The sequence below is a fragment of the Mirounga leonina genome, unplaced genomic scaffold, assembly GCF_011800145.1.
Source record: "Mirounga leonina isolate KUSES-001 unplaced genomic scaffold, KU_Mleo_1.0 Mir_170, whole genome shotgun sequence".
In the NCBI taxonomy this organism is placed as follows: Eukaryota; Metazoa; Chordata; class Mammalia; order Carnivora; family Phocidae; genus Mirounga; species Mirounga leonina.
Window position 1 is genome coordinate 6,819,380 of NW_023270433.1, and position 14,956 is coordinate 6,834,335.

Below are 14,956 nucleotides of genomic sequence, written 5' to 3' on the forward strand. Positions count from 1 at the left end.
GCACGCGGCCTCTCCCGGCCGCACAGACGCTGGCTCCCGGCCTCCACTGGGCCAGGGGCAGGTGCAGTGGGGAATGCTTGAGGGAAGGACCACACCCCTGGGACATTTTGAACTTGAGGGCGAGAGTGCAGCAGACTCGTAGCTCCCACCTGGCTGTGGACCTCTTGATCTATTACAAAAATAACGCCAGTGGGTGGGCGGCCCGAGTCAGGGCTGCTGGGGGCGGCGGGAAACAGGTGCTGCTCTCAGTCCCACGTGGGCCGTCGGGCCGGCCGGCAGCACCCCTGCTGCCCGGGGCGCCACGTGGGCTGGCGGGGGGGGGGGGGGGGAGGGGAGGCGCGGGCCGCTGCCCTATCTTTGCACGTGCCGCACAAAGGCCTGCACTAGCTGGATCAGAGGCTCCTGGCTCTCCGGGCCGGCCTTGGAGAGAGAGGACTTGCCCTGAGGTGAGGGCAGGACACCGGCAGCAGGGGAGCTGGGCGCCCCGCGGCGGAAGTAGCGGGAGAGGCTGGAGAGCAGCGTGCTCTACGAGAGAAAGGCACTAGATGAGGCCCTGAGCCCTTGGCTGGCCCTGGGAGGCGGGGGGCTGGGTGGGACCCCAACAGGCTCGTCCCCATCAGCCGCCCCCCTCTAGTCCGAGCCCTCTATCCGTCTGTACCAACTCCGAGCTGAGCTCCTGCTTCATCCGCTGTTTGTCCCGGGGATGCACAGCTGGGTCCCTAAGGTAGCGCACGGCCTGGGAGATGAGCAGGTAGAAGCAGTTCTCCATGGTGAACATCAGGAGGGACCTGGGGAGAGGGCAGGGAGGGCTCTGTTGCAGGGAGCCAAGCCGGCCGGCAGGAGGCACACCACCGAGCCAACAGGATGGCTGATCCACGGCAGCCCCGACCCCAGCTCGCATTCTAGAAGGAGGGCTTTTCTTACTTCAGCGTCCTGGTCCCTTCTGCCTGTGTGCTGAGCCCCACAGCCTGGGTGAGGGGCTCCTTTTTCTTGTCCAGCTGGAGGAAGAGAAACGGGTAAAAAAAAAAAGTAACAGTAATGGGTGTGACTCACTGTGAGCCTCCCACGCGGCAGGTCCTGCACTAAGCAGCGTTCAGCTACCTCACTCGGGCCTCACGACAATCCTCTCGGGGAGGCTCTGTCACACTCGTTCGGGAAGAGAACAGGCTCGGGAGGGCTAATAACGTGCTCGAGGCCAGAGTCAGGCCGCAGGAGACCGGGAGGAAGACTGGAAGCTGAGAGGCCAGAGTCTGACGGCCCCCAACTTACCTCTCCAAGCATGTTGAGGGCCACATTCACTGTGGCCAGAAGGGTCCCGAAGGAGGGGGCCACTTCAGAGTCAAAGGTGGGCGTGGTAAAGCTCAGGGCAAACAGGAAGTTGTATTCGGCGAGGTCCAGGGACTGCAAGGCAAGACGGGAGCAATGTGGAGCCCCGCCAGGACCCCAGACAAGCTCTCAGGACAGAGCGGAGCCCAGGAGAGCCTCGGCAGCTCACCGCAGGGAGGCTGGTGACCTGGCACTCGGGGTGGCCGGTACCTGATCCAGCAGGATCTGACAGACGTCCGGGGTGAAGTGGCGCAGGGCCGCCAGGGTCCTGCTGAGGATCTTGAGGAGTCCGTACTGGACTGTGTGCAAGGCTCGCTGCTCCGAGGCCTCCGTGTCAGCAGTGGGCTGCTTGGAGGAGGAGCAGGAGGGGGGCGCGGGGGCAGCAGTGGGTAGCCGCTGAACTCGGGGGGCAACAGCCGAGGGGATGCCGTCCCCATTTTTGCTCTGAGGGAGACACGAGACGGAGGTGGAGTCCCGAGACGCCGGGCGAGGCCCCGCAGGCAGCCAGGTGGGGAGGGCGCTCACCTGCAGGCAGTGCTGCAGCATCTTGCGGCTGTGCAGGAGGGAGGTGCAGGCCTGGCACAGGTAGCCCAGGCTCACCTGCAGTGGACACGGGGCCGAGGCGGGGGGTGCTCAGCAGCAGCCCGACCGAGCGGGCCCCCCAGAGTCCCGGTGCGCTTCCTCCATCCCTGAGCTCCCACGGTGCTCACCTCCTACATTCTCGGGCTGCAGATCTGACAGCTACTAAGGACGCCTGCCTACGAACTGGGGCAAGAGGGGCCTGGGGGGTTTCCCTGGGACCCAGCTCGAGGTCTAGCACATACGATGCGTCCTAAGTAACACGTGAGATGGGGAGGGGCGTCCAGCTGCCTCAGTCGGTAGAGGACGCGCTCTTGATCTCAGGGTTGTGAGGTCAAGCCCCACACTGGGCGTAGAGATTGCTTAAATAAACTTTCTTTAAAAAGAAAGAAGATGGGGATCATTTTCCCATTTTACAGAAAAAGAAGGCCCAGAGACCGTGAAGTGACCTGACCAAGGTCAGACAAATGACAGATGCCTGTCTGACTCCAGGACCCGTTCTTTCCCTACCTCCCCTATTCCCTGCTCCGCTGGCCCATCCTTAAGGGATGTGAACCAACGTCTCTAACTGAGCCCAAGTTCTGAAGCTACAAGGCTGCCCTTTACTATGGAAAGAAAACTTCAGCTTCAGAGAAAGCAGCATGAAGAAACTAAAGCCTGTATTCGCTGAGCAAAACGCCCACGTTCCAGGCACGGGCCTGCAGTTCACCAGAGGTGCGCCAGACAGTGCCCACGGCCCCCACACGCAGGTGCTTCCCCAGACCCCCACCCAAGGAGCCATGTCTGAGGCCCCACCTGGACATCCCGCATCAGCTGAGGCAGGTGGAAGTGCCATTCCTTCATGAAGTTGGAGAGCTGCAGAATGAAGCCCACCGTGTGGTCAGCCTCCTCCAAGCAGGCCAAGCTCTGCACTGTCCTCACCGCACTGAGGCACTGGGAGGGAGAGACGGAGGGGGAGCGGGCTGGATCAGGGACCTAACCCACCTGCTCTTGCCCTTCTGCTGGGAGGACAGGTCCTGAGCGCACAAACGCAGAGGTGATGGCACAACAGGTATTATGCCTAAGAAGTTTCTGTATGGCCCAGACCGCGCCCCCATTACCCTGAGCCTCCACCCGTACGATGCTGGCAGCCCCTCACCTGTAAGGTCCGCTCCTGGTGAACCCCCACAAAGTCCAGGGCCTCGGTCAGGAAGTTGTAGCGCAGAGTTTTGAGGAGCCGCTCCATCAAAGACATGGATAGGCGGTAGACCCCTGGCCAAGAGGGGGCATCCACGGACTTCCGAGAGGTGCTAGGGGTCTAAGACACAAACAGCACACAAGACCAGGACACACACTGCTGAATCCAGCCGGCAGGCGCAGCAGGGCCTCCTTGTGACACAGCAGCTAAGGCAGCCGGGCTGCGTGGAGGAGAAAACCCGGAACGGCCACGGCCACGGCCTGGTGACCAGCAGAGCCCCAGGGGCCCTAGGCCGGGGACTGCAAGGGAAGAGCACTCGGCAGAGATGTAAGAACCCTGGGTTCTAGACTCAGGTCGGCCACTAACTAGCTAGGAATCGGGGTGGGGGCAGGGAGGAGTCCACACCATCAGTGCATCGGACAAGCCTCTGAAGAGCCATTCCTGGGCGAGTAGAAGACCAAAGGCAGGGAGGCCTTCCCACTGCAACTGCGGTCCGGCGCCGGCCCAGGCCCCCCGGCTCACGGCACTCACCTGCACCGTCCCGTTGGAGCTAAGCTGGTACACACTCAGGAGGGGCAGACAGATGCTCTGGGTGATGCCGGCTCCAGCTACTGCCGTGGCTCCCTGGAGGGAAAGGCCAGGAATGAGGTGGCACTTCCCCAGCCCCATCACTCCTGGGACCTGTCCCCTGCAGCCACCCTGCCCAGGGGCAGCTGGCACTCTCGGGCAGACCAGAGCTCCTGGGACCATCACACGCAGGGCAGCTCCCTTCCGGCCCTGGGCTTGCCCCCTACCTGCTGAGTGCGGGCCAGAGTGAGGAGCAGGTGCAGCGAGGCCTCGGTGAAATGCAGGTTCTGCTTCATGCGCAGGCTCACCTCCAGAGTGGTGAAGAGGGTGGGCAGGATGGGGAGCCTGCGAGTCACCTGGAGCCACGAGTCCCCATCCTCATCCACCTCACACAGCTCCTTGGCCAGGTGCAGGCCCAGGACACACACCTGCCGGGGCCCAGGGGCAGAGATGGGCAAGAGGGAAGAAAGCAGTGCAGGGGGGAAAAGGAGGAGGACGAGGAGGACAGGCAGCCCTGCACCGGGCCGTCCCAACCCTCACTTGGGTCACACATGTCTTCAAGTGAGCTCGACTCGAACAACTTGAGGTCTCTCCTGACCTGCTGGGTTCCTGCGTCCCCTCACAGGGCACAGTGACTCCATCCTCGCTAACGAGCCACCCCCCCAGCGACGGTTCTCGACTCCTCGCTCTCCCCTTACCAAACTTCCCGATTCACACCTGCTCACTGCACCCTCTGCCCCTCTTGCTGCACCACTGCACCCGCCTCCCAGGTGGTCCTCCCTCACCCTCCCTCGCCGTCTCCAATGGATTCTTCATACTAGTGACTTTTCAAGCTTATTTTTGACCATAACGGCACAGTAATAAATACTTTTTACACCTTGTCCCCGTATACACATGCTGATGTATTTTCCTACCCTCCATCCTGCAAAGCACACTGAACTTTCTTTTACGGTTTATCCTACTTCATTAAAAAAATACTGGTTGTAACCAAATGAGCTCAGTTTGAGACCCACTATAGTAAGTCATGACCCAGTTTAACAAATGCTCTTCTATAGCGCATCCAGGGTGATCTTTCCAGAGTCCAAATCTGATCATTTCTCTCCTTTGCTTTTACTCCTTGAGTCCTTTCCTCCTTCACTTGCAACCCAGATCAAAGATGCTGCTAAGGCTGCTGGTCATCCCTCCCCTCCACCGCGCTCCAGCCTCACACCAGCCTCTCCTCCAGGGACCAGGGGACTCAGACCATGGCTCACCAGCCCTGTTCTCGCTCCCAAATCTTCCCTGCTCCCCGTGCCTGCCTGGCTCTGCCCATGCTTTAAGTCACGGCTGAAAGGGTGGTTTCTTGCTGAGTCCCTGGGTTAGGTGAGAACCCCAAGCTGTAGGTTCTCCTGGCATTTCTCCCGTGTGGGACTCGCCACGATGGAATCCCGACACATCTCTGCGTCGGCTCAGCTTTGTTAACGTCCTCCGCCAGGCTTCGAACTCTAAGTGCAGTGACTACGTGTCTTGTTCCCTAATCACCCCCAGGGCCTGGCACCGAGCAGGCAGGCAGCGTGTACTTGCTGGATGTGCGAGGGCAGGACACACTACTCCCCAGGGCGCTCCCTCACCCCGTCACGCTGGTCCTTGTGCCGCAGCCGCGAGCAGTCATCAGTCTCCATGCTGTCCTTGTCCTCTGCAGCACCGCCCGACACCAGACTATGGCGGGTCTGGTCGAAGAGAGCAATCACCTCTTCTTGGAGGGTCTCACAGACGTTCAGCACCAGCTGGGAGTACTGGGGGATGTCACTCACTGCAGAGCACAGGCAGGGAGGGACACGGTCATGCTCACCATGTCAACTCTCAGGGCACACCGACGTCCCCTCCCCAGATGGGCAGAGAATGTACGGTGCTGAGAGGAGATCTGCCCGGGCTGTGGGACAGATAGGAGAGAAAAAGAGTGTTTTGTTTCTTGTGTTTAAAGATTTATTTATTTTGAGAGAGAGAGAGCACAAGCAGGGGGGAGCAGCAAAGGGAGAGGGAGAAGCAGGCTTCCCCGCTGAGCAAGGAGCCCGATGCGGGGCTCTATCCCAGGACCCTGGGATCATGACCTGAGCCGAAGGCAGATGCTTAACCAACTGAGCCACCCAGGCGCCCTGAAAAAGAGTTTCGTTGACATGTGTTCCAAGACTGTCAGCTCAAACCACACAGCAGAAATGTGTGGCACAAAACCAGATGAAGGCCCGCCTGGCCGGCTGTCAGTGGGGCGGGGAGACCGCTGTCCCCACTCCCCTCTGCCCCTCACCTCTCATCTCCTTCATCTGCAACACTGTGATGAACGCCGAGAACACCTTGGCCTTGGTCTTCTCCATGAGCTGCTGGTCTGCCTGCAGTACTCCTTCTAGAATCTCCGTCAAGGGCCCAAGGATTTCATCTGCAGACCCTAACTCCCTAGAAACAATAAGGGGCAGAGAGGGAGGGAGAACACACCCCACGTAAAGGCGACAAAATGCCCCTGCTTCATCTCAGGAGGCCCGCCAGGCAGCCTGTCTAGCCCCCATCTGTTTGCTAGGTCAGGCCTGTTCCACACCCGTTTTCTCCCCTTCAGGAAAGTGAAGGGTCAGTAACAAGGGGAGGGCAGGCCCCCCACCCCCCCGGCACAGTGCTCACCCCTTCCACTTCCGGAGAAGGATGAGCAGCAGAGTGCACATCATGGAGCCGAGGCGGAGGCAGTTCACGGAGGCTGGCACCAGTAGCTGAGGGGAGACAGCCGACTGCTCAGAAGTCGGGTTTCCTGTGAGCCGCCATGGCTGGAAGATCTGAGCTCCGCCCACAGGACCCCCTTTCAGCCTCCTGCCTTTCCTTCCCAGCAGCGAGCTCACTGGCCTGGGCCAGAGGCGCGAGCCCATGGAGTGGCACTGTAGCCTCAGGCCTCCCAGGCCGCCCGAGGCCCTTGGCCCGACTGCTGGGCAACTACACACTCATGAGCTGCTCCTGGGCTCTGGGGACCTTCTCCTTAGAAGGAATGTGGAATCTCCCAGACACACTTACTAAGGCTTTGGTCCCATCAAGCACGTCAAGAAAGAGCTGGCTACGCACCGCACGGTCTGTCAGGTGCATTACCTCCGCCTACAAAGGAACAGGGAAAAAATGGCATTGGGGAAAATTTTCTAGACTTTAGAAGCCACGAAATGTAGGGTCCTCTGTCAGGCAATTAGCCACTGATAAGTCACAGTCTTCCTAATTGTCTCCCTGCTGTTTCTTTGTCCACCCTGAGATGTGGTCAAAATCGGGTCAGGTTCACCTCCTCCTCCTGACGATGTCCCTCTTCTGCTCAGACCCTTCAAAGGCTTCCTTCCCAGTGCTCTGGAAATACAAACAAGGCCAAGAGCCCCCTGCCCCCGAATCTGGTGCAAAGGATTCCAGTATCACTCCCACTTGTGCTCACCCCATTTTGGCCCTCCCAGTCTCCTTAGCTACCAAGAGCTACCAAGCTCTTTTCCGCTCTGGACCCTTGTACATATGATACCAATTGCCGAGACTACTCTTTCCCACAGGTTCTCTGCCTGGAAAGCGCCTCTGTACATTCGGTCTCAGCTTGGCCATCGCCTCCGCGGAGACAGCCTCTCTGACGGCTCCTATCCTACTCAAGTACTCACTACCCTAGCATCCTGATTATTTCCCTCCTAGTGAATTATCACCTCAACCTACATTTCTTTAGGAATTTGTTTACCATTTGCTTTCCTCGTGGGCCACTCTCCACAAGATCAAAGACCTTATCTGCCCTATTCACTGCTGTATCCCCGAGTGCCTGACACATGGTGACCATTCTGTTAATACCTGTTAAAAGAATAAGTGAATGGTCAGGATCCTAGACTGAATCAGATAGTTCTCCTAAGAGGAAAGAGGATGGCAGGACTTTCGGAGCTACAATTCAAGACCTGCTGCCTATCCTGTACCGCCCGGGAACATAGTTAAGAAGACTGTCCCAACTTTGGGTGGTAACGGACGGTCACCAGACTTATCGTGGGAACCCTTTCATGGTGTATAAAAATACTGAATCATTCTGATGTCCACTTGAAACCAACAGAACATATGTCAATTATGCTTTAATTAAAAAAAAAAGAGCTGCTGCCCAGCTAAAGCCTAAAGGCAGGTGACACACAGGCTACCCAAGCAGGAATTGAGCATTCCCCAGAGACCGCCTTGCCCTCTGCTGTGTCTGCAGTCTCTGGGGCCGCAACCACAGTGACACAGCAATGTCCCAAGGTCGTGGGCAGTCTGGTACAGGGAACGAGTCACTTGTGGAAGATATAAGAGTACGCTTGGAAAAAAAAAAAGAGTACGCTTGGAACAAAGGACATCCATTAAGCCCAAGTTATTCATGAAGTCAAGATATCAATCTGGATTCCCCAAGGAGGAACAGTTCAACACTAAGTCCACACTGCACAACATGACGGGGTGAAACCACACACACACAGACACACAAAGAAAAAGTGCAGACTCTTCTCAAATGCTAACTCTCTCTCTAAAAACCAACTCTCAGTAAACATAGCACACAGATAATGCCTCTGTTCTTTTTCTAAGACCAGGAAACGCAGTTTCTAGAAGCAATGAAAACAAACTGCTCTCTAGAGAGGGTGCTGCTGCAGCTGCCCCAGCTGCCTGCTGACCAGTCCACAAATATTTACCTAGTACGCACAGGTCACACACCTGAGCGGGTGACATGACATGTGCAGGAGAAGCAGATGGAGGAAGGGGGCCCCTGAGACCCATCCAGGGCTGCAAGGGCAGCTCCAGGAGGCTTTTATGAATGTCACAAAAGATTTTAAATCACTTCTCTGCATTTTTCTTCAGGGTCCCTTGTTGCATCCAACATCCTGAACAGCCCACAGAAGCCCCCATCTACTGGCACAGAACTGTTACACTGTAGCTGTCAGGGAATATCCCTGGTTCATCCTTCATCCCAAGGGGCTGCATCTGTTAGGCATTCCGGCACACAGTTGTATGAAAGCCACTCCAGTGAATACCCAAGTGAAAACCACTCCAAGAGGCTCTTACGTGACTGGTGGCAATGATGAGGAGCATCCTCCAGGCGGAGACCAGCATCTGATACTCCACCAGGGAGGTGCAGCTGCTGCCTTCTGTGTCGGCTGTGTGAACTGCCAATGACTTGACGTAGCCTGACCAGTAGGCAAAGCGTTTCTCGCTGGAAAATTTCTTAAGCGTATCTTTTAATGACTGATCTAATGAGCCCCTAGAGTGTCAAGAAAAAACAAAACCTACAGTTACGTTTTGAAAACGGATGGAAATGTGATGGGCACAGACCCCTGTCCAGGCAGAGAAAGCGACCTCACTTGGGCTTAAAGGCAGACGGCTCCAGTCACCTCCACTGTGTGGGGCTCATACTTCTGCTCAACATAATGGGTTAGGTTGAGGCCTTTTCCAGGATTCCTCCTCCATAAAATCCCAGGCACATGGAGTTTGCTTCACCATAACTCTCTCTGACAATCATAAATGCCATCAATGGACCGGCCAGGGACACAACTCAGCGGCCCTCCATAAATGGCTCCAAACCAGCGCTCTCCTCTGTCTTGGCTCAAAGAGCCCCACACCCGGTGGCAGGCCATCGCGCACCCCTCACCCAAACCTTAAATTAAAATCTCAAAGGGGAAGGACTCACTTAACTACATAGTATATCTCCAAGCAAATTATCTTCATGATGAGGGCACAGGTTTCCAGGACGCTGGGCTGTGGAGGAGGAGAGCAGAGCAGACATCAATCATGAGGAGAGCCTCTTCCCCGGTGTCCCCGACGATGGAACAGAGCAGGGACCTGATACTTGGAAAACAAGGAAGCCCAATTTCTATCGGATGTGAATGGGCATCTGCAATGTCGGGTCCACAGGGTCTCCAAGTGAGCAGAGAAGACCACAGAGCCATCAACACAGAGCAGGGCATGCCACTTCCCTTCCCAAGCGAGAGATATCAAAGGGAGAGGAAGCAAACACGCCTCTGAGAAAGAAATTTCCAGTGAAGAAAACACTCCCGTTGCTTAATGAGGGGATGCATCATTTCCTACATCTCAGTCTCACCGCCCAGCCTGTCCTCCCAGGGACTCTCCTCCCCTGTCCCACCCTTCACCCTGGCTTACCTCAGAGGTTTCTGAGGGAGGAGAAAGGGTTCCAAACAGTGGACTGGTTAAATTCTCCCAAAACTTGGGTCTGAAAGGAAAATACATTTGGAAATCATACTTTTCTCACGCAGGCCTTCCCGAAGTTCTGTCCACCCGCTTCGGCTGGTTACTTGTCCGTACTGTACCCATCTCAATCCTAACATGAGTCACCTGCACCTACATAAATGTAACTGGTTCCACAGATAAAATTATGTTTTCCTGTTAAGAAGCACAATTGTATGTATGTTCTAGAGTTGACCAATAAAAATTCTGATTTGTGCCACCATACACTTTTCCCAGAGCCCCACAAAGAAGAGAGTGGGGAAGGAATAAGGACGCAGACTCCCGTGGTCAGCCTTCTGAATGTCCCTTCCCTTCGTGCAAACAGGGTCCTGGAGAATAGGGGGTTTCATTCAGTTCAAGGACTCGAGCAAGCCACTCTGATCTGAAGCTACTGTTTCTCAAGAATGATGGATTTTGAAGGGGTTAGCGAAAAGGGAAGAACGCACAGGCAGGACAAGGAGGGCACCCTCAGATAAACACATCTCTGCCTTTTGGTAAAGAGGACACGTGCCAGCAGCAGCAGAGAATGACTCAGAGTCACGCTCCCGCACAACAAACCAGCCCCTAAGCACTTCTCATGCGTCGGCCAAGTGAGCGGTCACAACGAACCTCCCAAGTATAAACTACTGTGACTCCCGTCTTGCAGACACGAGGCTTGGAAGGCAATCCCTCCCGGAGTCAGACTCACTTGGTTCTGAGGACCAGCATGGCACTGTCCCGCCGGTCCTGCCACAGGGCGTGCAGGAAGGCAATGGCTGCCCGATGCAGCAGGGGCGGACACCAATAGCGGTCCTGCTGCTGGGAATCGATCAGCTCCAGCACCGCGTGGAGGCAGCTCCACACGCCAAGGCTGAATTCCTGCAAGAGGGCCAAGCGAGAGTTCAGTCCCTCAGCCTCCACCGGCCAAGCGCACCCTCCTCCCAGGGAGCCGCCTCCCAGCTTCATCCCAGGCGCGGGCTCACCTTAGAGCCATCGCTGCCATCCTTCACCTCCAGATTCAGAAACAGCTCGATGAGGCCTGGCTGAGTTTCTACCGCAACTGTGAGGAACTCCAGAATCATGACTTTGATGCGCATGTCCTCAATCTTGCTCTGTAGTCGGGTCAGGAAGGCATCTCGAATGGCAGCCGCATCGTTGCCGAGGCAGGCATATACTGACATCGGGGCCACCTGGTGGAGACCCAACACACAGACGTAGGGCTCTACGTTCAGAAAAACCTTGACAAGCTCCTGCAGAAGGGTACTGGAGAACTCGAAGAAAACGCGCAGAAAGGGAAACATCCAGATGTACAGCTCCGGGGTAGAAGGGACATTGCGTCAAACTACAGTACAAAACGCCCACCGATTCACAGAAGAAATAGTAATCAACATAAAAACATGCACGACCTCTCTCGTGGTTAAAGAAATGCAAGGTAAAAAACAAGATGAAAAAACTGATGGGGATACAAGACTTGGTGTTATGAGTACAAACTGTCGGGGCGCCGGGCTGGCTCAGCAGGTGGAGCGTGCGACTCCTGATCTTGGAGCAGTGGGTTCAAGCCCCACGATGGGTGTGAAGATTATGTTTAAAAAAAAAAAAAAGAGCATAAACTGTTACAATCCTTTATGGAGGACAATTTAGAAATGTCTAAAAATTTTAAATGTTCACTAATACCTAATTTTTAGGAACTGAAAACAGAAGTTTATGGAACTCTAGGGACAACAGTCCTGCAGCACTGCCTGTAATAGTGGAAGATAAAAAAACAGCCCAAATCAATTAGGATGCATCCATTCTGGGGCACGCCATGTAAGCATCAAAGACAATAAAGTAGCCCAAATGTGCCCATGTGGAAAGACTGCAAGATCTGGTGTTCCGTGAAGAAAGCTAGTCATAAAACAGTATGTATGAGGCCATTCTACTTTTGTAAAGAACAAAAGAACACACCAAACATCCTTTAATACATAAGCACAGATAAAAAGAAATCTGCCTGGGTGGCTTAGTCCGTTGAACGACCGACTCTTGGTTTTGGCTCAGGTCATGATCTCAGGGTTGTGAGATTAAGCCCCGCATCGGGCTTTTTTTTTTTTTTTTTTTAAAGATTTTATTTATTTATTCGAGTGAGAGAGAATGAGAGATAGCGCGAGAGGGAAGAGGGTCAGAGGGAGAAGCAGACTCCCTGCTGAGCAGGGAGCCCGACGTGGGACTCGATCCCAGGACTCCAGGATCACGACCCGAGCCGAAGGCAGTCGCTTAACCAACTGAGCCACCCAGGCGCCCCGCATCGGGCTTTTTAACCTGCTTGGGATTCTCCCTCTCCCCCTGCACATCACCCCCCACGCCCCCCGGTTCATGCACACACTCGCAAGTCGCTCTCTCAAATAAATAAATAAATAAACAAAATCTTTAAGAGTCAGAGAAGTCCAAGTTAGCTGTTTCTCTTGAAAGAAGGCAGGAGCAGTCTCAAGCACGAAGTTAGCTTTCTGGGGCTTTGCCTGATTAAGTGGGAACCTACCGTGGCCAGACGTTTCAGCAACTGGATGGCAAGACGTGGTAAAGCAGGATCATGTTTGTGGTAGATGTATTTGGCAAGAACAGCAATGAGGTTGTTCCCATGGGCACCTGAAGAAGCACAGGAAACAGGTTAGACATCAAGTGTGTCTGAGTCAAGCTCCTAAGAGAGGCTGTCAGTCACAACGGCCTACACACGTGAGGGATTTTACTGCCCTCAAGTACTGGGAGGGCCAGAGCAAATCCAGGTGGCCATACCATTGTTTTTTGTTTTTTTTTTGTTTTTTCCGTAGCCAAGGGGATACACAGGATTTGGAGGTAAATGGCCAATCCAATTCATTAAGAGCAGCAAGAGAGACATTTTGAAAACAACAGATTGTCTCTTAACAGGTTAGAAAAAGACATCACACTGAAGAACTGCACTGAAATGCAAAAATTATCAAAATCCCAAAATGATACAAGTAGAATAGGTCTTAGACATTACCCAACCACCTACTTAAGTGAGGAAACAGGGTCCCAAAGGGATTAAATTAATAGTGTAAGGCCAAAGAGTCAAACAGTCAATATTTACCACAAACTTTTCTCCATGATTCACAAGTAGTAATCTTACCTCCATTGTAATCTGATAAGGTAGGTACTACTATTATCCTCATTTTATAGACGAGAAACACAGTTGCTTAATAATGAGCCTAAAGGGGCGCCTGGGTGGCTCAGTTGGTTAAGCGACTGCCTTCGGCTCAGGTCATGATCCTGGAGTCCCGGGATCGAGTCCCGCATCGGGCTCCCTGCTCGGCAGGGAGCCTGCTTCTCCCTCTGACCCTCCCCTCCCTCTCATGTGCTCTCTCTCTCTCATTCTCTCTCTCAAATAAATAAATAAAATCTTTAAAAAAAAATAAGTAAATAAAATCTTTAAAAAATAGTAATTGCTGGGCACCTGGGTGGCTCAGTCGGTTAAGCGACTGCCTTCGGCTCAGGTCATGATCCTGGAGTCCCGGGATCGAGTCCCGCATCGGGCTCCCTGCTCGGCAGGGAGCCTGCTTCTCCCTCTGACCCTCCCCCCTCTCATGTGCTCTCTGTCTCTCTTTCTCTCTCTCTCAAATAAATAAATAAAATCTCTAAAAAAAAAAATAATAATGAGCCCAAGGTAACACGGCTGATTAGAGCCACAATGTGAAGCCAGGCAGTCTGACTGTGAACACGGATTCTTTACTATTCTGTCATCAACAGGAGGCAGAAGTGAAGGACATTCCAGCCCTCGTTTCTAAGTCCAGGATAGGAGCTGGTGATCATTCCCACATTCCCTCCAGGAATTAGTCAGACAATACTGCTGGCCTCTAACAACACAGCCTGAAGTATGTCCTTGTGGGTAGAAGCACTGCTGGTCGGAAGAGCAATACATACCATGCTGTGTGAGAGCCTGTTCCAGGGGGGACACCACATTAGAAGGCGGTTTCAGCCGAATAACATTGTTGGTGACGGAGAATGCCAGTTTCACTGTCTTGATCAGCAGCTGGCCCTGCCCCTGGCCCTCTGCCCCATCACTAGGGTGCCAAATGGAAACCAAAGTTGATTCAGACAACATGACTTCATTTGCAACATATGTGCTCTCATGAATTAGATTCCCAACAATAATCCCAGAGTTCAACAGCTTCTGTTAGAGGCCCCAGTCCAAACTAGGAGAGAGGAGGAGCAATCAACTCCCTTTGCTATGTGCCAGTCTACACAGCAGCCACTAGGGTAGAGAAAGGCTATGTCCTCGGGGAAACAAGACTGTCTTTAAAAAGCCACCACACATTAACTTACACTGGAATTCAGAGAACATGCAGGCACAATAAAGATAAATGGGGAAGGGGAGAGGGAGCCCTACCTTCGGGGCTGAGCAGCCATCACCATGTCGATGGTGTCCACACCGACGCCCATGATATTGATCACTGTCTGCCCTGCTTCTGTGTAGGCTAGGCTGCAAATGCAGAGAGACTGCAGGCTGGGGCTGTGACTGCAAGACAGACACGTTCCAAGTTACTAGGGAGCTACCAAGTTCATTACTGGAAGGGAAGGGCACTGTCCAAACTGAACCAACTGGACATCAGTGATACAGAGCAGCTCTCTGCCAGATGAATACACTCTGATCACTTTCCTTAAATAGATTTGATCTTAGGGGCGCCTGGGTGGCTCAGTCAAACGTTTGCCTTCAGCTCAGGTCATGATCTCGGGGTCCTGGGATTGAGCCCTGCATAGGGCTCCCTGCTCAGCGGGGAGTCTGCTTCTCCCTTTCCCCCCTCCCCACCTTGTGGGTGCACATGTGCGCTTCTCTCTCGAATGAATAAAAATCCTAAAAAATAAATAAAATAAATAGACTTGATCTTAGAAACCACCCTGAAAAGCTATCTTAATGTCTTACCAATTAATGGATATATTTACTGAAGTGAATAATTATTAGTCCATACAATGGACTGCACAGAACCATTAAACAAGACAGATCTGTATGAAGTGGCATGGAAATGAAATTCCAGAGCAGTCAGTACAAGCAGAGGAAAACACCAAGCAGAAAACATACTAACTTCATAGTCATCTCCAAGAAGCAGGTTTAGGAAGGGCGCTTTC

General features: G+C 53.8%; 1 protein-coding gene across 2 annotated transcripts in view; it reads right to left on the minus strand.

Annotated features, from left to right (window-relative positions):
* Positions 1–319: 319 nt before the first annotated feature.
* NUP188 (nucleoporin 188) overlaps positions 320–14,956 on the minus strand; it is a 47,768-nt gene continuing 33,131 nt past the window's right edge. For both annotated transcript variants that reach the window (XM_035015657.1, XM_035015658.1), the window contains 22 exons: positions 14,220–14,348; positions 13,754–13,893; positions 12,357–12,463; positions 10,828–11,034; positions 10,554–10,723; positions 9,782–9,851; positions 9,312–9,379; positions 8,690–8,885; positions 6,680–6,757; positions 6,299–6,384; positions 5,934–6,079; positions 5,260–5,441; positions 3,877–4,077; positions 3,614–3,706; positions 3,044–3,202; positions 2,701–2,838; positions 1,852–1,926; positions 1,537–1,770; positions 1,270–1,401; positions 925–998; positions 659–788; positions 320–525 (listed from right to left, as the gene is read on the minus strand). In XM_035015657.1, the coding sequence (XP_034871548.1) occupies positions 352–525; positions 659–788; positions 925–998; positions 1,270–1,401; positions 1,537–1,770; positions 1,852–1,926; positions 2,701–2,838; positions 3,044–3,202; positions 3,614–3,706; positions 3,877–4,077; positions 5,260–5,441; positions 5,934–6,079; positions 6,299–6,384; positions 6,680–6,757; positions 8,690–8,885; positions 9,312–9,379; positions 9,782–9,851; positions 10,554–10,723; positions 10,828–11,034; positions 12,357–12,463; positions 13,754–13,893; positions 14,220–14,348 (2,989 nt within the window). In that variant the 3' untranslated portion in view covers positions 320–351. The remainder of the gene's footprint in view (positions 526–658; positions 789–924; positions 999–1,269; positions 1,402–1,536; positions 1,771–1,851; positions 1,927–2,700; positions 2,839–3,043; positions 3,203–3,613; positions 3,707–3,876; positions 4,078–5,259; positions 5,442–5,933; positions 6,080–6,298; positions 6,385–6,679; positions 6,758–8,689; positions 8,886–9,311; positions 9,380–9,781; positions 9,852–10,553; positions 10,724–10,827; positions 11,035–12,356; positions 12,464–13,753; positions 13,894–14,219; positions 14,349–14,956) is intronic.